This window comes from Dromiciops gliroides, chromosome 5 (assembly GCF_019393635.1).
Source record: "Dromiciops gliroides isolate mDroGli1 chromosome 5, mDroGli1.pri, whole genome shotgun sequence".
NCBI classification, from domain to species: domain Eukaryota; kingdom Metazoa; phylum Chordata; class Mammalia; order Microbiotheria; family Microbiotheriidae; genus Dromiciops; species Dromiciops gliroides.
The window spans coordinates 153,828,799-153,851,281 of record NC_057865.1 but is presented as its reverse complement, the minus strand read 5'-3'; the positions used below and the strand labels follow the sequence as shown (position 1 = coordinate 153,851,281).

The 22,483-nt window shown below is 36.1% G+C and overlaps 1 protein-coding gene across 1 annotated transcript in view; it reads left to right on the top strand.

Annotated features, from left to right (window-relative positions):
• Window positions 1-21,976, top strand: part of SEMA3C (semaphorin 3C) — a 195,516-nt gene extending 173,540 nt beyond the window's left edge. Inside the window, exons 15-18 of the mRNA XM_043968818.1 lie at window positions 1,505-1,662; window positions 12,003-12,070; window positions 12,998-13,128; window positions 19,113-21,976. Coding sequence (XP_043824753.1) covers window positions 1,505-1,662; window positions 12,003-12,070; window positions 12,998-13,128; window positions 19,113-19,532 — 777 coding nt within the window. The 3' untranslated portion in view covers window positions 19,533-21,976. The remainder of the gene's footprint in view (window positions 1-1,504; window positions 1,663-12,002; window positions 12,071-12,997; window positions 13,129-19,112) is intronic.
• Window positions 21,977-22,483: the final 507 nt, after the last annotated feature.

Sequence of the window (22,483 nt, the reverse complement as noted above, 5' to 3'; positions counted from 1 at the left end):
GGGCTTAGAATCAGGAAGATCTGAATTCAGAAATTTATTAGCTATGTGACTCTGGGCAAGTCACTTAACCTCCATTTGCCTTAATCCATTGGAAAAGAAAATGGTGAACCAATGCAGTAGCTTTGCCAAGAAAACCCCATTGACAATATGGTCAGACATGACTGACCAACAATAATAATTTTATCACCTTTGTCAGTTTAATAAGAGACAGCACCTGGAGTCAGGAAGATATGAATTCCAGTCCTGCCTCTGCCACTGACTAGCTGAGTTCATAAGCAATTCCAAGCTTCTGCAAATTCTCTAAAATTAAAGCTAATAGTGGCTATGAACAGGATTGGTAAAACATAGGTCATTGATGTAAAGTATAATCACTTCGAGATTTCAACTGCTTAAACCTAGAAATTCTTTCACTGTTTGGAGGCTTTACTTAAAATTGGAGGAGAAAAGAGATAGCTAGAAAATGCTATATGTACAAAAAGGAAAAAAACAAAAACAAGAACAGTGTCTCAAAGTAACTGGGGTGGGGAACCAATACCCTGGCTTACTGGGGGATTTTTTTTTCCCTCTAAGTAAATCTTATTGTAATGCTTAACAAGTATCCCTAGATCGAAGGAATGTTGCTTCTGTAACTTTTGTGCACAGCTTGGGAAAAATCAAAAACTACAGAATGATCACCACACTCTAGCAACTAATCAATCAACAAGCACCTATTAAGTGCCTACTATGTGTCAGGCACTGTTGTAGGCAAAGGGTCTTAGCATTTCTGCACCATTTGGTCCTATGCATATTTCTTGCAAGTTGCTTCTGAAAAGTCAACCAATGAGGATTTCCTAAAGCGTAGACTTGACAGGCTCTGATTGAGGATGCTGAGGCAAGGGAAACCTGCAGACATGCCTAGGGTGGGGAGGAAGGAGCGATGGAAGCACTCTGTAATACATGTAAGGTCAATTTTTGCTGCTCCTCTTTAAAATTTTGAAAATGTTTTCTGTGAATAATTTACTTACAAAAATATATACTAATGATCATTTCTCTTTCTTCCTTATACTCACAACTGTTTATTTTCTATTTCTAAACTAAAATAATATTCCCAATCCTTACCCCCGCTCCCATTTATTCAGGTGACATATCACTAAATTTAAAGTGGGAGGGAGAAAGTCAGCTTTTGCTATGTTAAAGAACAGAACTCAAATAAATTATTCAACATTGAACCTTTAATGTATTAGTTCCAACCTGAAGGAAAGAACAAGGAAACTTAATGGCTAGAAAAGAGTAATGTTCTATGTGGGACCTTGAGCATTTTTAACAGGAAAGTGGCAATGTTATAGGCATATTAAAATAGGGAAATTCTGTTTATTTTGACTGTCTACCCTTTGGTAACATGTCTGATGGTTCTTAGTTTGAAAAGGAATCCAAGGATTTATGGGCATAGAGCACAGAATATTCCTGTTTAAAGTCTTCCTTTAATTTCCACATATGAAGTGAATCATCATCTTTCCTTTAACAGCAACAGCTCTATGTAAGCTCCAATGAAGGGGTTTCCCAAGTGTCTCTACATCGCTGTCACATCTACGGGACAGCCTGTGCTGACTGCTGCCTGGCAAGAGATCCTTACTGCGCTTGGGATGGCAGCTCTTGCTCTAGATTCTATCCAACAGGGAAGAGGTGAGTACTTACTGTTTCAACTCAATACACAGTTCACACATCTTATTCTAGATATTGGGAGAGATGTAAAGGTCAGCTTTGATTTAGTCTGTGCCCTCATGAAGCTTACCTTCAAGGAGGAAAATTTGATACATAGATATATTACTATAAATCAGTGTAGTAAAAAACAAGTGGGGCAGCTAGGTGGCGTAGTGGATAAAGCACTGGCCCTGGATTCAGGAGGACCTGAGTTCAAATCAAGCCTCAGACACTTGACACTTACTTGCTGTGTGACCCTGGGCAAGTCACTTAACCCCAATTGCCAAACCAAAAAAAAAAAAACCCCAAACAACAACAACAACAACAACAACAAAAAACAAGTGCATTTTTTATAAAAAATACACAAACAAAAGCATTGTGTGAGGTTGGGGGAAGGCCATTCTTTGGGTGATACAATGGAAAGATTATTGGATTTGGAACTGATAGACTTGGTTAAACCAATAGTGTCTCTGCTCCTTGCTAATCATATAGCCTTGGATGTTAGAAGTGGCACTAATGGCACCACCCAGTTCAGATCCATTTTGGGGATAAAACAAGGCACTGACTTGCAAGTCATTGAATAGTTACCAAAAGGAGGAAACATATGTAATAAGGATATAGCAGCAGTTAGCTCCTCTTGACACAGACCTTAATTTCCTACAGAGAGAAATGCTTATGGTCAGCAGGGCAAAGTATAGTGACTCAGGTCATCTTCAGAAATCTGCCACATCAGAGTTCCACATGAGTGGGAGCTTTTTTATTCTGTTAAGTGGCCAGGAAACTTCATCAAGGGAAATAGAGGGCAATGAAGGAACAAAGATATTTTTGTTGCTTTTGAAGGAAAGTTAATAGCTGTTGCAGGGAAATAGTCCAGGGTCATATCTCACTTGGTCTCAGTTTTCATATTTGTAAAATGAGGTTAAGCTCTGGAACTTCCTAGATCCTTTCCAACTCCAAATTTTGTGATCTCACGATTAGGTGGATCAGTGAAGCCTTTCTGGGGAAGTTAGCTTTTACATTTTGTTTTAAAGGATGAGTACCCATGATAGTATTGCCGAAACAGCATAAGTTATAGCACAGTGACAGGAAAATAACAGGTATGGTTTGGGTCCATCAAATAACTGAGTGTAGGTGCAGCAAAAGGCATATGGAAGAATTTTGGGAAGGTTTGAGGGGGAAAGAAGATGCTAAAAAATGAAAATTCTAGTACAGGATAGGACTGGAGAGATAGAATGATGGCAGTAATGGAGGGGGATTACTCAGCTGGCAGAGCTCAGACAGAACTTGGAAAGTTAACCCACATCCAAGTCCTAAAGGGAATGAGGAATGCTTATGTTTTGGAATGTGCCAGCAGGAAATGTGACTGCCAGGTACAGGAGAGAGATCTGAGGCTTGGAGCACAGGGCTAGTGTGTGTACTTGACATATTTTCTAAAAATATCAGCAGGGATCCACAAAACATGCATGCACAATTTGATAGCCTTAACATTCTCATGCATATATGCAATTATGTTACAGATAAAGGCAAGGCAGGGTTCTGTTTGTTTTTGGTCTTTTTTTTTTTTTTTGGTGGGGCAATGAGGGTTAAGTGACTTGCCCAGGGTCACACAGCTAGTAAGTGTCAAGTGTCTGAGGCTGGATTTGAACTCAGGCCCTTCTGAATCCAGGGCTGGTGCTTTATCCACTGTGTCCAATAGCTGCCCCTCTTTTTTAAAAACTTTCTTTCCTTTTTAAAAATATAGCAGTATATATTTCTGTATAGCTATGTAGCAATGTCTAGAGAGTTTTTACTTTTTTTTTTTTTTTTTGCTAGATGGGTTCAATTGTAAAGTTCAAATTTCTCTCTAAACTCACATTTGAGGACTTATACAATCAGGCATCATCCTATTTTTTGTTGTTGCTGTTCTCTGATAATGTTTCTATAAGTTGATCTACCATCTTCTTTTATTTACATTTGTGTGTGTGTGTGTGTGTGTACATACGTGCATACAATATACCTGACCCGACCCCACTCTGCATGACAAATTTCATCAGAGCCTTAATTTCAAGCTTGTTATCTCCTCCAGTGCCTAACAGTGGTCCCAACAGAAGGAGGCATTTTGTAAATATTTGCTAAATTGAATTGAGTTCAAGTATATTCTCAAAGTGTTGTTATTGTTGTAGTTTTCCTACTAAGACTAGCGCCTAACATCCCTTTGTAGCCTCCCTACCCTAGAATCTCTAGTTGCCCTTTCAATCCTAATACTCACTATCTTGATTTATCTGCTTCTTTCAGACTAAGTACTGAGTGTTAGAGACAAAATCATGAAATCCTAATTTAAAGCACTAAACATATACAGCCTAACCTTAGCTACACCACTGCCAAAAACATGCACTATATTCAACCCATTTAATCTTTCTCTCAATAATCTCTCCTCAATCACCAATCCTAACCCCTTCCACACATTCATAGCAAATCATCTAGCCTCCTACTTCATGGACATCAGCATCATATGATCTCTTTCAACACTCCATTTCTACCTCTTAAAACTCTTCCATATCTTTATCCTGTCCCAAAAGATGAGGTCTAAACTTCTTGGTGAAGTTAATACTTCTACCTGGATCTTTAGATCAATTTCTTACTGCCACCTATTGATCTTTAGATCTATTGATCATTCCCTCTTTCAAATATATTTTCTGGTTCTCCCTCGAATTTATCTACAAATATGATGTTTGGATCTCTAATGTCTCCTTAGCATTTTGCTGTCTGGTTCCCACCCACCTGGAAAAGAGCTAGGTGATTCCAGGGTCAGAAATACTGATGTCATCATGACTCCAAAGAACCATTGCATATGTTATAGGACCAGGCAATATAGGACCAGGCAAAAAACGGTCAACAAGGTTTCTGGAACACAGGGAAGGCCAAAGAGGACAAGTGAAAGCACCAAAAAAAAAAAAAAAAAAACCCCAGAAAAACCCAAACTAGTTTTGTATAATAAATGTCTGCTGAATGAAGCCTTTTATTTATTGGGGTTATCCAGATGACTTCATGCCTATTAGAATATGCTCACTTAAAATGTCTTGCCTAATTAGAGAAAACCTACTTTTCCTACACATAAGAGGCTTGTCATCTTCTGGTTTGGTATACAAAAATAAAATAGATTGGGTAACCATGTGGGAGGTCTTTTTTTCCTACAAGTTCATTTGGGGTGAACTCTGTTAGCAGTCTCTGATCTAATGGGAAATACTCCCATCATTTCATAATGAGATTCTTCATCTTTGGTAGTCCAAGTTGAGGTAGTAGGAATAAAGAAAACATGGTGCTTTCACTGTCAAATGAAATACCTGAGTATGTGTCAGTATTTTCAACCAAACCTATCAAATACCAACCACCTACTTCAAATATAAATCGGATGATGTTAGTATTTAAATACTAATACTAAAGTGTATTTGTGCATTTTACCATCTGCAAAGACTGAAGAATCTCAAATATCTCCAATACAAATATTTAATCAATGCTGAAGCAGCTTAAAAAACAAAAGAACTATTTTCTAGGCATGAAATTATCTCAATTTTGGGAGCCAAAGGCTAATCTTTCCACATCCACGCATTTTCTTATTGCCCTTGTCTTATAGCTGAATGATGAGTGCTTGTATGATCTTCCCTCCTTCTCCCTCCTTCCCAATTCTCTCTTGCTGTGAAGAACAAATGGTTTATTTTCCAAACTCTAGAGTTTATTTTTGAAGTAAAGTTGTTTTTTTTTTTGTTACGTGCAGACCATCTTCTCATGTTTGAGATTTTTGTTTTGTGGGTTTAAAAATTTATCTTGCAATGTCAATTTGCTTTTGTATGCCCAGGTGGCCTTTCTCTTATCACGACCTTTCTTTCCTAAGACACAAACTTATCCATAGATTCCAGTGTTTTCTGCAACATAACTTTTATCCTAATCACATCTATCTTGATATATTAAAAAGTCAATTAAATTACTTATTCCCTTCTGATAAGAGAACTATGCTCTCCTGCTAGGACCTTCACTTTAAAATCAAGTTGGTCTGATTAGAATGAAGCAAAAAATGTAACGGATGCTCATTTAGAAACAAAGCAAAATTGCTTTTTAAAATTGTTTTTTTTTTAACATCATTAGCCAGAAATTCTCAGGCAAACAAATGATCATTAAATTCACAGATTCCATATTTGCCTAGCACTTTTGAGTTTTCTTTAAGCATTTACAAAAGGCAAATAATGTCTTAAAAAGTTAAAAATCAGAAGGAACCATTTACAATATTTTAAATTTCCCATATGGAGAATTAACTTTTATCTGATTCAATTAGGAATATGACCATAGATAATTTACTTTGGAAGAGCTGATCATACATATTAAATTACATCATAATTAATATCATTATCATGATAATAATAATGACTAACATTTTTATTGTGCTTACTATGTGCAGACACTCTGCTAAGCACTTTACAAATCTTATTTTATTTGTTCCTGAGAGGTAGAAGTTATTATCTCAATTTTACATGTAAGAAAACAGGCAAATAGAGGTTAAGTGGCTTGCCCAGTATCCCACAACTAATCAATGTATGGGGTCAGATGTGAACTCATGTTCTGGGGTTCTAAGGTCAGCATTCTGTCCACTGCAACTATAAAAGAAGGTCCATGCAGAGTCCTGGTGGGAAAAATATGAGTTTTCATTTTGATTTTTTTTTCTGTCTTAAACATAAAGAGAAGGATGGCAAGTGAGAAGGGGTTGGGATAAAGTTGCCAGATAGAATTTCATCATTAGCTTCTTTGTCAAAAGGCTAGACTACTTGTGAATAAAGCTAAGAATACTTCTGTCTAGTATATTATTTCTTTACAATTAATACCAAGGATTGGCATCAATAAAAAATCAGTTACTTAACTTACAAGTAAATTGATTGCTAACTATCAATTTAGAATTGTGCTAGTCACCGGTAATGCAAAGACAAGTGAAATAGGTCCTGCTCACAAGGACTTTCTATCAATGCCAGCCCTATTGCTTTTCCATTAGAAGCAACAATGTAGGGAAGGAAAAAAAAAAACATTACATTTGAATTCAGAAGGCTTAGGTTATAATCTAGGCTCCAGTGTTTACTAACTGAGTAATCATACTCCTAGTGACTGCACCAGGGGCAGCTAGGTGGTGCAGTGGATAGTGTGTCTGGCCTGGAGTCAGGAAGACTCATCATCATGAGTTCAAATCTGGCCTTAGATACTTAGCTGTGTGGCCCTCGACAAGTCACTTAACCTTGTTTGCTTCAGTTTCCTCACCTGTAAAATAATCTAGAGCATGAAATGGCAAACCACTTCAGGATTCTTGCCAAGAAAACCCCTAATGGCCCACAAAGAGTTGGACACAGCTGAAAAGTGAGTAAACAATGATCATTGATCAGCCTCAGTTTCTCCATCTGTAAAATTATGATTGTTATTAAAAGCAATAATGATACTTGAAGTACTTACGTCACAGGGTTATTGTGGGGGAAATACAAGATCCTACATGTAATATTATATTTCTCCTAATGTTTACTCAGTGGCAAAAAGTTTTTGTTTTCTGCTTCTTTACCCTTAGAAAAGTTCTATACATATAAAATACCCAGACTGCTGTTGGCTAATCTAATTTCTTGATAAATTATGTTAATACCCAGTGCCAATCACTGTGATTCATTAGGCCACACTGATTATCAAGATATTTGAAATAATTGGATTGACCAAGCAGTAGCTTCCTTCAGTGCTTATGTATGTAAAATTCTCAGGTTGGACACTCTGAAAAGACTGTGTGATGTGACCTGAAGACATTTCAATACAAGAGAACACATTATAACTTAGCTCTAGATTTGAAAATATAAAAATGTAGCATTAAAATATAATAGTGACGGGGCAGCTAGATGGCGCAGTGGTTAGAGCACCGGCCCTGGATTCAGGAGTACCTGAGTTCAAATCTGACCTCAGACACTTGACACTTACTAGCTGTGTGACCATGGGCAAGTCACTTAACCCCCATTGCCTAAAAAAAATATATATATATATAATAGTGACACAGATATAGTGTGATACTAATCATATTCTCTAACTGAAAATTTTAAAGAAGAATTCGTGTGTGTTATAAATTACAGGGAACAGCAACAACTACCAGCCTCATATGTCCGCTTTCCCATTTATATGAAATTACACACATTCAAGATATCCCCTATGAGGATGTTAGTAGTAAAGAGGCAGGATAGTGTAAGTCATACTCCATGGTAGATTACATTTACACTGTTTATCAGTCAATAAGAATTCATTATTTACTATGTGTCAGGCATTAAGCTATACAAAAAAGGCAGAAGCCTGGTCTGTGGTCTGAAAGAGTTTACTTTTGAATAAGAAAGACCACATGTAAATGGCTATGTAAGTATAACATATATGCAAGATAAAGGGTGGGTAATTTCAGAAGAACAGAACGAGTGAAGCCTCCTACAAAAGCTGAGATTTTATTTGAGACTTGAGGGAAACCAGAAAATACAAGAGAGAGAGAGAGAGAGAGAGAGAGAGAGAGAGAGAGAGAGAGGCTATAGGGAGCACTACATTTTATTGAATAGGGAGGTTACAAAGTCAGACCTGAGCTTCAAGAAAACTGCTTTGTCAGCTGAGTGAATGGTGATATGGAGAGAAACCAATCAGAAAGAGATTTCAAGAGAAAAACATAAGGTAGTGAGAGCCTATACCAAGGTGTTGGCTGTGTGAGTGAAGATGTGAAGTTTGAAATGACAAGGTTTGACAAGAGAATGTATCTGGTTACTGAGTGTGAGAGAGAAGTGGAAAATAATGTTGAAGTTGTGAGCCTATGTGATTGGGAGGATGGTGGTTCCCTCAATAGTAATCAGAAAGCTCTTACAAGGTTAGGATTCGGGGGAAAGAAAACATGTTCTCCTTTGGACATGTTGAATTTAAAACACCTACATGGCACCAGTTGAAGAGGTCCAAAAGGCTGCTGGTGATGTGGGACTAGATTTTCAAAGAGAGATTACAGTTAGATAGACGGGAGAATAATCTGCATAGAAATGAAAATTGATTGCACATGAGGCATCAGAGAGAAGAAAATATTCAAAACAGTGTCAAAAACTGGAGAGATTAAGAAAATGAAGATTGGAACTTAACAATGAATGGATATTAGGTAACTATAGAGAAAAAAGTCAAATGTGAATTTAGAAGTCAGAATATAGTGTTTAAAAGCAAGTGAGAGGGGCAGCTAGGTGGCGCAGTGGATAGCGCACCGGCCCTGGTTTCAGGAGGACCTGAGTTCAAATCTGACCTCAGACACTTAACACTTACTAGCTGTGTGACCCTGGGCAAGTCACTTAACCCCAATTGCCCAGCAAAAAAATAAAAAAAGCAAGTGAGAACAGTGTCTAGTGTCAATGATTTGCTTAAGGAATTTAACTTAGTATAAGAAAAGAGGTAAAAGGTAAGCTCAAGTTAGAATATTTTGTAGGCAACAGAGAAATAACCAGCAGATAATAAGAATTGAAAATCAAAGAGACTGGAAGATAGAAGGTGGCAATCTCCTGGAGAAGATGGGAAGAAAGGAGATCTAGGGTCCATGGAGAAAGCTTTCTCTTGGCATAAAGAAGGGCCCTGTCTTCATGAAAGATGGAGGTGCAAGAGGAAATATAGAGAAAGAAGTTGCCTGTATAGGGAACTTTGACTAAAAGATATAGAGAAAATACTATACCAGCATGTTTATTCAGTAGAGTAAAATGCTGCCTTGAATGATCTGTGTCATAACTCTACATCAAAATTATTTGAATCTTTTAAAACTGGGAAAAGAAATAACCATGTTTAACAACCCACTGATCATAACTATCAGGCAATGAATGGGGCTGGAAATTAAGAGCAAGAGGAGAGTTGGTTGGATTACCTTCAGGGAATTATAAAATCCTGTTTAATGACCACAAACTTCTCCCAGAAACAAAGTTCCATATTTTTCTAATCAATATTCTACCAGTGCTATGAGACAAGGAATATGATTATCTCCAAAGAATTTAAAATGAATTATAAACTAAGAGCAATGAAGAGGCACATGGTGGATTTGAGAAGGCTGCATGATATAACAAATAATTTTTCAGCACAGTGATGAGAACATAGTGAGTACATGAGAAATGACTTTTCATTTTCATTTATCTGTTTATTCATTCAAAGAACAGAAAATAAAAATATTAGCAAAGAAATTTTTGAGCAAAAATGATGGGTAGGCTACATGGCAAGGACAAGAGATGAAAGGCAGACAGCCCAATTTATCTAAAAGAAACTTGAAATGTCAGAAAATAAAAGGAAGATCCCCAGCCTATTAGACCCTGGGATAATCTTATGGTGAGACATGGCCAAAAGTAGCATTAGATTGGCAGGCATGAATGGGTTGTAATTTGCATCATTAAAGAGAATGCTCAAACAATGAAATCACAGATCCAGGAGAGTAAATTAATTGAAAACCAGAGTTATTTATTGAGTTTAGCACTCTGGTAATCAGAGCAAGATAAACTCATGTCATGCATGTAGTAAAATGTTAGGGGTACTATGTAGATTAAATCACTTGGAAAATATCTATAAGCTAATCCCCAGTTTGTCCTATTATTTAATATTTATCCTTGTATTTAGATACAATTTGCAATATCTAGTTTATATAATTTTATTCAGGAAGGTGATTAATTTTAATGCAAATTTATAACGTAACCATATGACAGTGTTATATTCAGTTATCCTTTTCATGATAAGATTTAGAATGGGAGAAGATTTTTTTAAATTATAAAATGATTCAGAAAAAAGGGAAGTGCTGGTATATATGTCTTTTGAATTCATGATACTTGACAATCTTCTGTAAAAGAATCAGTTTGGGAAACTGATAATAAAATAAGCTTTCAATAAACAAGCATTTATTAAGAGCCTATTACACGTCAAGCACTATGCTGGGCCCTAGAGACAAAAAATGAAATTTTCCCTGTCCACAAGGGGAGTTTGCATTCTACCTTTTTTTTTCTTTTCTTTCTTTCTCCCCCCCCTCCATGGGGCTTATTAAGTGACTTGCTCAGGGTCACACAGCTAGTAAGTGTCAAGTCTCTGAGGCCAAATTTGAACTCAAGTCCTCCTGAATCCAGGGTCAGTGCTTTATGCACTGTGCCATCTAGCTGCCCTTGTATTCTAATGTAACACCATATCATGAACACAAATGGTTATCTTCCTCTAGTTGCCCCACTTTGTTATAGTTATGATGTGGTAGGCATTGAGTTTAGGAAGTTTGGAAAAAAAAAAAACAGTTCAAAAACAGTTCAGTAGCCCTGCTGTTTACATATTTATAACTGGTAGTGCTAAGAAAGATAAATTATTTTAAGCAAATCTGGGAGCAAAATAAAGAGACATTTGTTGAACCTGAAATATAACATTTTAGGCAATACGTAAGGAAAACTATACCAAGCATTGTTTTTAAAAGTGAAGGAAATTATAGAGGGTTCAGGTGTTTAGTTTTACCCCTTCCACAATTCATTGCACATAATACATTCTTTTTTTTTTTTTTTTAGTGAGGCAATTGGGGTTAAGTGACTTGCCCAGGGTCACACAGCTATTAAGTGTTAAGTGCCTGAGGCCGGATTTGAACTCAGGTACTCCTGACTCCAAGGCCGGTGCTCTATCCACTGCGCCACCTAGCTGCCCCAATACATTCTTAATAAATGTTTATATAATTGAATTATAGTGCCTGCCACATAGTGAGTACTATATAAATGTTAACTATTTTATTATTTAGTAGTAGTAGTAGTAGTAGTAGTAGTAGTAGTAGTAGTAGTAGTAGTAGTGTTATTGTGGGTATAAGATACATTTTCAGTTTAACTGGATGGATTGGATATGGTCCTTTTAGTAAATAAGCAGTTTATATAGGATCTCTTCAGGTCCCATTCAGTTTACAATTCATAGAATATTATTGCCATCGTAAAAATTATTAGCAATAATTACAGCATACATTTACATGAAGCTTGACCAAGTTCTTCCAAGCTCATTATCTCATACGATCACCATGACCACACTTCTAAGCTAGTTAGAGTAGGTATTGCTAGTTCCATTTCTCAGATAAGGAAAATGAAGTTCAGAAAGGGTACGTCATTTCCTCCCTTCACACAGTTCATATGTGGCCAAATCAGTCAGATAATCTGACTTGAAACACATTGTTCTTTCCCTTACCTCACACAGTTGCTATATAACCAAATGATAGTGGTGTCACTTGAAATAAAATTTAAAACTGTGGGTAATGTTACTATTAAGCACTCTTTTAAATACTTCTAAACCCTCAGGCGGAGTCGCAGACAAGATGTGAGACATGGGAATCCAATGACTCAGTGCAGAGGATTCAATCTAAAAGGTATGTTAACTGAAAAACCTTCATATTACATGAAGAGAAGATAACTTACCTTTGACAATCAGCAGTTATTCATGACAGTGTATCATAAAATGGAAATAAGTAATTTTCAAGCAAGAGTCTTTTAGTGTCATTCCAAGTACTTTATTAGGAAAAGTATATGTGTATTATTATCATAACATTATTATTGCTAAATTAATTTATGATAATGCAGGATGGCAGGTATTTTCCTCCCTGTGCTTTTTGCCCTTCGTGGAATCTGACCCTTTATTCAATAAAGCTTGTCTGTGCATTCCTTTCTACCTCTAGAAGTTGATTTGTTTTTTCTTATGCAATAAATTTAGACTAGTATAATAGCCAATCGATCAACTCAGTTTCTTCCTCTTTTAGCTGGAATAAGATTTTTTTCTCACTACTGGATTTTTAAAACAACTTTTTAAAATATAATATCTTGATTTTTTAAACTAATCTATTTGTGATTTGGTCATATGATAGAAACTAAATAGATTGTCTTGTTATCACAGGAATTTAGAGCATTCTTTTGAATGTTCACACACCAAAATTGCAGTTTAAAAATAAATGGCATCTCAAGACTATTGCAACCAATATGACACTTGGAAGAGAAGTTAATTAAGGAAATAGTTGCCAGAGTACTGAATAGGGCACCTTGTTAGAGTCTTCCCCCAAAATAACATTCTCAGGATTTGTGGGTAATTTTTCCATTGTAACCAAAGGGGGAAAGAAAGACATCAATGTTAATGGCCTTGCCTGCGTGAAATTAATTGGAACGCTTTTTTTTTTTTTTAATGAAAGAAGGGGTTCTATAATGGATCTTAATTTTAAAGAAGTAAACTTGCCTTTTTAAATGTCGCACACAGTGGGGGAAAAAGAGGTTCTAAATACTTGGACTTTCATTCTTTTGCTTTGCAGCATATAGAAATGCAGCTGAGATTATTCAGTATGGAGTGAAAAATAACACCACTTTCCTTGAGTGCACTCCCAAGTCTCCGCAGGCATCTATCAAATGGCTGTTACAGAAAGACAAAGACAGAAGGAAAGAGGTGAGTGATGCAGTTCAGTAGCAATCAATCAATGCTAGCAAAAGGGCCTTAAATCACCCAGTGGGTCAGCGTGCTTCAAATCAAACCAGCTAAGTACAGCAGACGAACATCCTTTTATACCTTCAGGATGACAGGTGCCAAGTTCTTTAAAATCAGATGCCCTAAAAGCTCATAGATTAATTAGGTAAACTCTCTGTCTACTCCCCTCCATCATGAAGTTACTGAACAAGAGCTTTGACTGTTGGAGTGAGGCATTGATGGGAAGTTGCATATGGAAAAGAACAGTCTATGTGCAAATCTAGAGACTAAATTCTTCTACCAGAGCATTTTGATATGGTGGTAAGGGAAGGTAAAAGGGACTTAACCATTTTTTAAAGTTTAAATTCATCATCAAGAAATTTGCTGTAAACTACAACATTGTGACAAAACAACAATATTTTGCTACTGCCATATTCTCAGTCTCCATTGCCACCTTGTCCATAGATCCCAAGTTTCAGCTTCAGGTTAGAGGGACTGCTCATGGAAACATTGCCTTTATTTTTTCTCAGAAAGAAAAAAAAAATTCCTTTTTTTTTTCGGGGCAATGAGGGTTAAGTGACTTTCCCAAGGTCACACAGCTAGTAAGTTATGTCTGAGCCTAGATTTGAATTCAGGTCCTCCTGAATGCAGGGTCAGTGCTTTATCCACAATGCCATCTAGTTGCCCCCCAAAATCTCATTTCTTACCAAAAACGTTGATTTTATGCTGAAGCTCTGAAAGAGCTTTTTCAGAAACCAGTGATATAAGAGGAAAATGGTAATTTTTTTTAAAAGGCTGTGGGCATTATAATATAAATAATGAGCTCAAAAACATTCCTATCAGCTTGTTTTGAAAAAAAATGGAAAAAAATATAATTAATCCTTAATTACTACTTGTAACAATGTCTAAGAAAGTCTCACAGAGCCTAGGGAAAGATTCTAGCTGTTAGATTTATCTGGGTTTTTTGTTTGTTTTGTTTTGGTTTTTTGCCATATTTTAAGTTAACAAGGAATCTGTGCAATTGTAGAAAGTGTCTCCAATTAAGTGATGTAACAGGAGATAATTGTTCTTCCTGTTCTCTTTTGATTGTCTACATCACAAGTAGGAAATGTTAGCACAAATTTTGCCATGGTATCCAAGAATCTTTTTGCACCTTTTCTAATTTAGTTTCATCTATTTTGTGAATTATCTTGGAGTTTGTGGTTAGTTTGCAACTTGACCTAGTGCTGCCTATCGTAAGCTATCTTATTGCTTCCCAAATGTTTTGCATTTATTTGCTTTCATTAATTGCACAGAATTGCTCTTTGACTTGATGAATTGTGGCACAGTATAGAACTTTCCAGGGTCTCCTACATGCATATGTGGTTGCAAGTTCCATACAGTTTGTGGCCAATCTATCCCAGATTTGGGCACATTAATGTGCCCCTGCTCCATAGTTCTTTGCGAATTCAGTAATTTTCTGACCATAATGTTTGAAGAATTTCTGAGTAAGGGAGAAAGGTTACTCCAAATAAACATGATTACCCAAAGTCAGAGACTAAGAAAGTAAAAAAAATAAATAAATTCTTTCTTCTTTAATACCAAATTATGTATACAACAAGGAATGGACACTCAAAATATTGTGATTTATAATGAATGTTCAGGATCATTTACTGAAGACATCTGAATTAAAATCCCAAGGAGGGGATTTAATAAATTTAATCTGTGTCCTACTGATCTTGATTGCCATGCTTTAGGACTACTGCAGAGCACGTAGTGCCTCAATACTTCTGCTTATTTCATTTAGCGAGGCTCTATTGTTTCCTCTCCACAATGATTTTTTTAAAAAATTGTTTGCCACCTCCTTTTCCACCCTTTAAAAAACTGTGATCAAATCCCAATAATCCCCACCAAGAGCCATCCCCTATAACAAAGGGAAATAGATAAGGAAAGAAAACAAATAGACATCCATACATCATAGGATAATGTATGCAACATTCTACAGCTGTATGCCTCCACTTCTTTAAATGTAAAACTATAGGGATTCACTTATAAAATGATTATGGTTAAAAATAATTTGTTTTATGCTTTGGAGAGAATACTATTTGTATTTCATATCAATACAGTAAGAGTGAAAATGTTCAATTGTCCTCACCAAGAGCTACTAAGTCCTATTTGGAAACTCCCATAGTTCCTCACATCCTCTTTGGAGGAACAATTTATTTTGAATTTGTGATGTTCTATACATATAGATTTGTAAATCAATGTTAAATTGTATTTTACCTGAAAGAATTAGTCCTTTATTATGCTGCTTCCCAACTGCTTTTCAGACTGACTAAAATAGGATTTAAATGTTTCTTGAACTCTAGCCTCACATTAATTTCACCTATTCACCCACTTCAAATTCTTTACAATCTTTTCTTTACCCATGTATTTTAACTTAACTATACTATGACCCAGAGCAAACCCCCAGAGATGTAAAGTTGTAAAACACTTTGGGATACGTGTGTAGGGGGGGAGTGAAGTAGAAGGAAGGCTACGCATTCTCTCTCCCTATCACCCATTAACCAAAAAAAAAAAAGTCCTTATCTGAAATATTTTGAGAACTCTGTCGGTCTCTTAGCAAATCATATCAATCAATGTTCTGTCTCTTGGTTCATTCCAAGAGCACACTCTAAAAACTTCCTTTCTTTTACTTCTTCTTATATCCCAAGGTCATTTAAATTGGGGGTGGCTTACTGCCTTCCCAGATAAAATTTAACTTCAACAAACATCTTACTCTTATTTCCATCTACTTCTAACCCTTGCTGTTATGAGTCTTACCTTTTCCTTTCCCTTTTTATTGCCTAATTTTTTGCACATTCCTTCAGAAAATTTGCTTTTTTCCTCTTACAGATCATGAATATGCCTCTAGAGAGATTTTAAGACACTACTGACTACAGTCAATACTCAGTCTGAAAGCTATGTTTTTTATTCACTCAATAACATTTATGTATAAGCACTTACTAGCCTGCTAGGTGCAGAACACTAGGTAAGGTCTAGGTATAAAAAGAAAAAAAAAAGGAAAATAAAAATTATAAGGAGGGTCTGTGCCCTCAAGGAGATTACATTTTACTAATTGGATTCATTCATTCATTCAATAGACACTTAAAAAACACTTACTCTGTGCAGAGTACTGTGTTATAAACTAGAGATACAAATGGAAATAGATATTCTCCACCTTCAGTGATCTTACAATCTAATAGGCAAAGACAACCCATGAAAGGAAGCTGAAAATTGAGGTGTAGAAGAGTGGGATTGTGAGAAGGTACCTGAGGCAGAGACATGGCAGAGAAGGCCCAGAGTGGTATAAGCAGATTAGAAATGACATGCATATGGGGCAGCTAGGTGGAACAGTGGATAAAACACTGGCCCTGGATTCAGAAGGACCTGAGTTCAAATCTGGCCTCAGATATTTGACACTTATTAGCTGTGTGACTCTGGGCAAGTCACTTAGCCTTCATTGCCCCACCCCTTCCCCCCAAAAAATGACATGCATGAGCTGAGTTGCCTCCTCATATGGAGGTTGTAGAGTTCATGACTCCACCCTCCAATCAGAGGGGAATGAGGTAGAGCAGCACCAAGCCTATGGGATCTTGCAAAGTGATGAGGTTTTCTCAATAATGTATTTCCTGGAGTCCCAGAGGAATATGGCCTTGTGGGAACTCATTCATTTATTCCTTAATTGAATATTAAAACTCACCATGCAAAGTAAAACTAAAATTCCCTTTATAATTTCAAGTATGAGAGTTAGCCTAGAAGTCAAGAAAACCAAGCTTCAAGCTCTGCCTCCAATAGAGAATGGCCATGTTAACTATTTGCAAGTAGGTTAACCTGTGAGTGTGTCCCAGGTAGCCCTTAAGAGTATAAATTGCTGGTTTTTATTGGTAGCTGTTCCTCACAGGGAGTTCTCTGTGTCAGCACTCTTGAAAGTATTATCTGGGTCCTCCTGGGGTGGGGGGGGGGGTGGGGCGTTGTGCCTTGAGTCCCAGTGGCCAAAGGCCTGACCTCAAATAAAGTCTTATCAACCAGTCAGAGAATGGAAAGATGGGAGTCAGTATACTCTTTCATCAGCTAAACAATAGTAGGTCTGGTCTCCAAACCCAATAGTACCTAAATTTATCCTTTAATACCCTGCCTCCTGCTATGTAATCTCCCATTATCCTACTTCTGAGCCATGTGAAGGCCTTTAGATTATTTACAACCTCAGTAGTACCTGGATACATACAGAAGCTGATAAATATGCACCCCTCAGACTCTGTCCCCCATAACACCTAACAGCTGCAGGAGGCACTTGCAGGAGGATGGGCACTATGCTCAGGGTAGTAACCAGTGAGTGTCTTGCTTTCCTGCTCCCTCTTTTCATTTTGAATGGGACAGAGTGAGTCTCACAGGGTAAACAAGTATGGATGGGGCGTGACTGCATTTCAGAGCTCATTAAACAATTCTGCTGCTTAATCCCACCTCACTTTCCAATTTCTGGTCTGGGCGACATCAGCCTTCTAGTTCAAAACCTCATTATAATCTTTGACTCAACTCTCATTTCTACATATACAATCAGTTTCCAAATTGTGGTTTCTGCATCCATAATGTCTCCAATCTTTCTCTTTACTCAGATGGCTACCCTATCACCTTAGTTCAATTCAGGTTATCATCACCCTTTTCCAGAAACAGTTCAATAGCCACCTTCTTGGTTTCCTTGCCTCAAGGCTTTTCCCCTTTCAAATCTAGCCTCCATGTTTATATCCTAAGCACATGACTGATCATGCCATTGTCATATTCAATAAACTCCTAGAACTTTATATTGACTTTTAGGGTCAAATATTATTCCATCTATCTTGTTCTTTTTTATATTTTTCATTTTTATAATGTACATAATTAATCATCCATATAAGTTATAAATAATTAAAGATATGCACATTGGGGATGCATATTTAAAACTTTAAGGATAGGGGATAGACAGTCAAACATTTCTGGAGACTTCTTTATACCATTGAAATCACAGTATGATCCAAAGTATGTATACAGGAACATGCTCACACATCTACATTCCCTCCCAGGGATTAGATATATAGATGGATAGATGATAAATGGATAATACTTATTATATAAAATTTGTTAATCATAAGTAAATGTAGGCTAAATTTAACACGTGTTTAGAATTTTCCCCCATCCACATACATTAATGATTTTCAGAAAATTAATTTTCAATTTATGTTTAGCCATTTTATTTTTAGGTATAACCAGATTTAAAAAGTAAAAATTTCTCCCATGTGGGAAAATCTTTCTTATTCTCTAGAGTGCTGTCGTATTTGTGAGTGAAATATAGATTATTATTGTTGCTTTCCTCAGCCTTTTGAATATTCATCTACTTTATCACACTAAGAGAAACTAGAACATAGTCTAGCAACATGTCCCTTTATTGACAAGTTTGTCCTTAAAAAAATGGTAATAAATCTTGGAACTCCTTACTATAATGAATATTTTATATTGTTAATTGCTTTCATTTATAATAAATGTTAGCTTAAATGGAATTCAAGTATGGTATGTCTGATTCTAGTGCCAAAGAGAATCAAGGTTGTTTATGATTTCTACCTTAAAAATACTGATTTATCAATATGTGTTTTAATAATTTCTGCAGTAGTGGTGTTGGAGTTGTCCTATTTCACCCATCCTTAATTTAGTGGCCCTTCTCATATTACAAAGAGCAGTTTCAAAATAGCTGACCTATAATATATTAATTGTCCTCTTGAATGACTCATACCCTTGTGCATTAGGCTAATGAACTAGAGAAAGGTAACAACCATATTTTTTTTCCTTTGGTATATGAAATTTCACCAGATTAGCATTATTCAACCAAGGAATGAAAAATTAGCAAATAAAACCTATCTGCTGAATGCACTATATGTCAGTCTTTGAGAACTTTTTTTTAATGTGTTGATTTCTAGGTCAAACTTAATGAAAGAATCATTTCCACTGAACAAGGACTTCTAATTCGTTCTGTCCAAGATTCTGACCAAGGACTCTACCACTGCATCGCTACAGAAAATAGCTTCAAGCAAACAATAGCTAAAATAAACTTCAAGGTCTTGGATTCAGAGATGGTAGCTTTTGTGACTGACAAGTGGTCTCCCTGGACCTGGGCCAGCTCTGTCCGGGCATTGCAATTCCACCCAAAGGACTTTGTGGGGGCATTCAGCCACTCAGAAATGCAAATGATTAATCAGTATTGCAAAGACACCAGGCAGCAGAGTGCTTCTCCACAGGGAGATGAATCACAAAAGATGAGAGGGGACTATGGCAAATTAAAGGCTCTCATCAATAGCCGAAAAAGTAGAAACAGGAGGAATCAGTTACCTGGGTCATAATTCTTTTCCCCATGTTGGGGCAGCTGATTTTTATTTCTGTATGCTCCCAGTATGTTGGTTCTTATGTGTCTTCCCAGAGCATACTTTGAGCAGAGAATTTGGTGGAATACCTGAGAAAAGCTTTTACCCCAATCTGAAAAATGCATTGTAAATTAACTTAAGCAGGCATTTTCCTTGTAAAATTCTGACTAGCACTAGGCATGGCACAGTGCTCGTGGTGCATATAAATTTTTAACTTAACCCAGAGTCTAATTTATGTCTTTATTTACCTTCCCGTCTGAAACCATTGTTGCTACCTACAGACCTATAAACAGAATACCTTTCAGTTCAGATCAGGGACAGACACAATCTCATGATCTTAGTCCCCTGCAGTCTGATAATAATTTGCTAATTATTTTATGGTTTTATATATGAAAACAAATGCCAGGTTTACAACTTTCACTTATACTTAAAAGTCATTAAGTACACAGAGCAAAGAAACTTAAAAACATATCACATAGTAGTTTTTTTAAGTTGGTAAAAGATACATTGAAAGTTGCATGAGTAAATGAATAGTACATAAAGAAAAAATATTTATGTGCTTTAAGTGAAACACTGATTATTTTTAAAAGGTTCCAAAAATTGAATGTTTAGATTGCTTACTTGACTCTTAGAAAATTTATTCCCTATGGCATACATGCTTGCACCAAAGTATAAATGCATCTTCAGTATCATAAAGATCTGTGATGGGAGCTGTCCAAAGGAATTGTAAAGAGGTATAAGAGAAAAGGACAGGAAGGTGGCTTCCTACTTCTCAACTGAACAGCCTGATTTTTGAGTTCACCTTTTGTTTGTCCAAGACAACAAACATTTTCCTCAAAAAGGATGATGTTGCACAATTCCCTGAAATATTATTCTGTGTAATTGGTCCATGCTGCTCTGAGTGGCAATTTTAGAAGTAGGTCATTTTTATGGTGACAAAGGATGCCTTTTGAGGGGAAATGGAAAAAAAAGGAAATGCTTCTACCAAACAATTGTGTGGAAAAATAAGTAAAATTCTTCATTCTTGATAAGAACTGTTGTTTTTTAACACTTTACTGCATTTTAAAAATTCAGTCTTTATCCATGGTACTATTTATAGTTTATCTAATAATTTCTAAAGTTCTGAGCTAATAAGGTAGTGCATTAGATACACTGGTTTTAGAAATAGCTATTCAGTAGCTATACAATGTTGGAAAAAAATCCTTAAGCTTCCAGATTTATGTTAGAAGCACTTTTTGGGGGGAATAGCTTAATGTTTAAGGTTCTACCCAGAATAGTACTTAGGGAGAAAAGGCTAAAATGAAATTTTCTCCTCTAGTCACATTTATTGAAAGTTCTTAAGTTTTTCCTTTGTTTCTTTTTTCCCCTCTTTCCTTCCATTTTTCTCAAACAGAAATAATGACCTCATCATGGACCTCATCTAATGTCTAGGACACTAAGCTTATTAGTATGAGTGATGGTCAATGGAGAAAGAAGGTTCAATGGCCCTCCTACCTAAGCACTGCCATGTTACAACTGTTCAAAGATTGTAGACATTTCCAAATGAATCTGATCATTGAACAGGTTGTAAGCATATGCTTTATTATTTAAATTGTCATAAATTATGACACATTAATAGGGTGGTCTCAGTTGGACCTACAAAATAGTAGGTACTCATGGAACATGGAATATTAGTAATTAGGTTATAAAATTTGTTTAAGACTGAATTAATACAAATTTCATATTGTTCCAAAAAAATCTCCAAAGCTGCTTCAACTATAGATATTTTGACTGTTTAAGAAGATTTAAGTGTCGAATTATTATTTTTTTTCTCTGTAAGAGTAGTAGAAATGTGCATCAGTGTCTATAGATAATAATAATAAAAAAAAAACTTCCATGGAATCTTCAAGCTCTCTGTACAGAATTGAAAATACAATTGCTTTATGGTAAATGTTCAGAGTAATTAATGTATACAATTTCACTCACATCCCATAGACATAACCTGGTAGGCAATATGGATGTTTAGTTTTGTAATGTTATTTGTGCTATTTAATACCTTCTCTTTGGGACATTATTAAAATGTATATAATTTTATTACTTTTTTAATGAAATCTTATTAACTCTGCCAAATGTAAAGATTATGTATCCCCTCCCCCAAAGAATCTCTTTAATGTAAATTGTATGTTGGTGGCTCCCTTTATTTTTATGTGTAGTTTGTACAGTTTGCTGATGTAATAATATGTCCTTCACGATCATTGGTACTGTAGATAAAATGTCCTAGAAAAGCATTTTTCAAAGTGCAGGTGTGTGTATAGTTTTTAGCATGATGAAACTGTTATTACGGTGAATGTTGACTATATCTTCAGTAAGAAACAAGTGTAGCTAGCATAGTAATATTTAATTGAATACCTAAAATATTATTTGCCTGGTTAAATAAAGTGTGTTCAAACCACAGAAGTTTTGAGGTATTTTTCTCCACCCCCCCCCTTTAGGATTTTGTAAATCTTCTATTCATAAGCAGAAAGTAACTGGTTTTAAAATTTCATTCTCTGTTGAATGACTTTAACATCTTAGCTGGTTCTGTCAGCTAAACTCAGATAAAGGGGGAGGCATTCTGGGATTAGATCTGATACCAGTGACCTAGTGGATAACAAGTCACCCTCAAAGGCAAGAAAACATGGATTTGAGGCTTCCTTCTGACTGATGATGTAACCCTGGGCAAGTCACATAACTTCTCAGTGCTTTAGTCAGCTCTCTAAGACAGTAATTTCCAGGGAAAGTACTTACCTATCTTGATAGGAGTTTCCTTATCTGAGAGTACCTTTTACTAATGAAATCACAGCTCCTTATTCCTATTCCAGTTCTCATCAAAAATAGCTGGCTAATGGGATCACTATTTCTAGGTTCTTGTCACAGAGTAGGAATCTCTAGAGGCAGTGTGATATAGATAT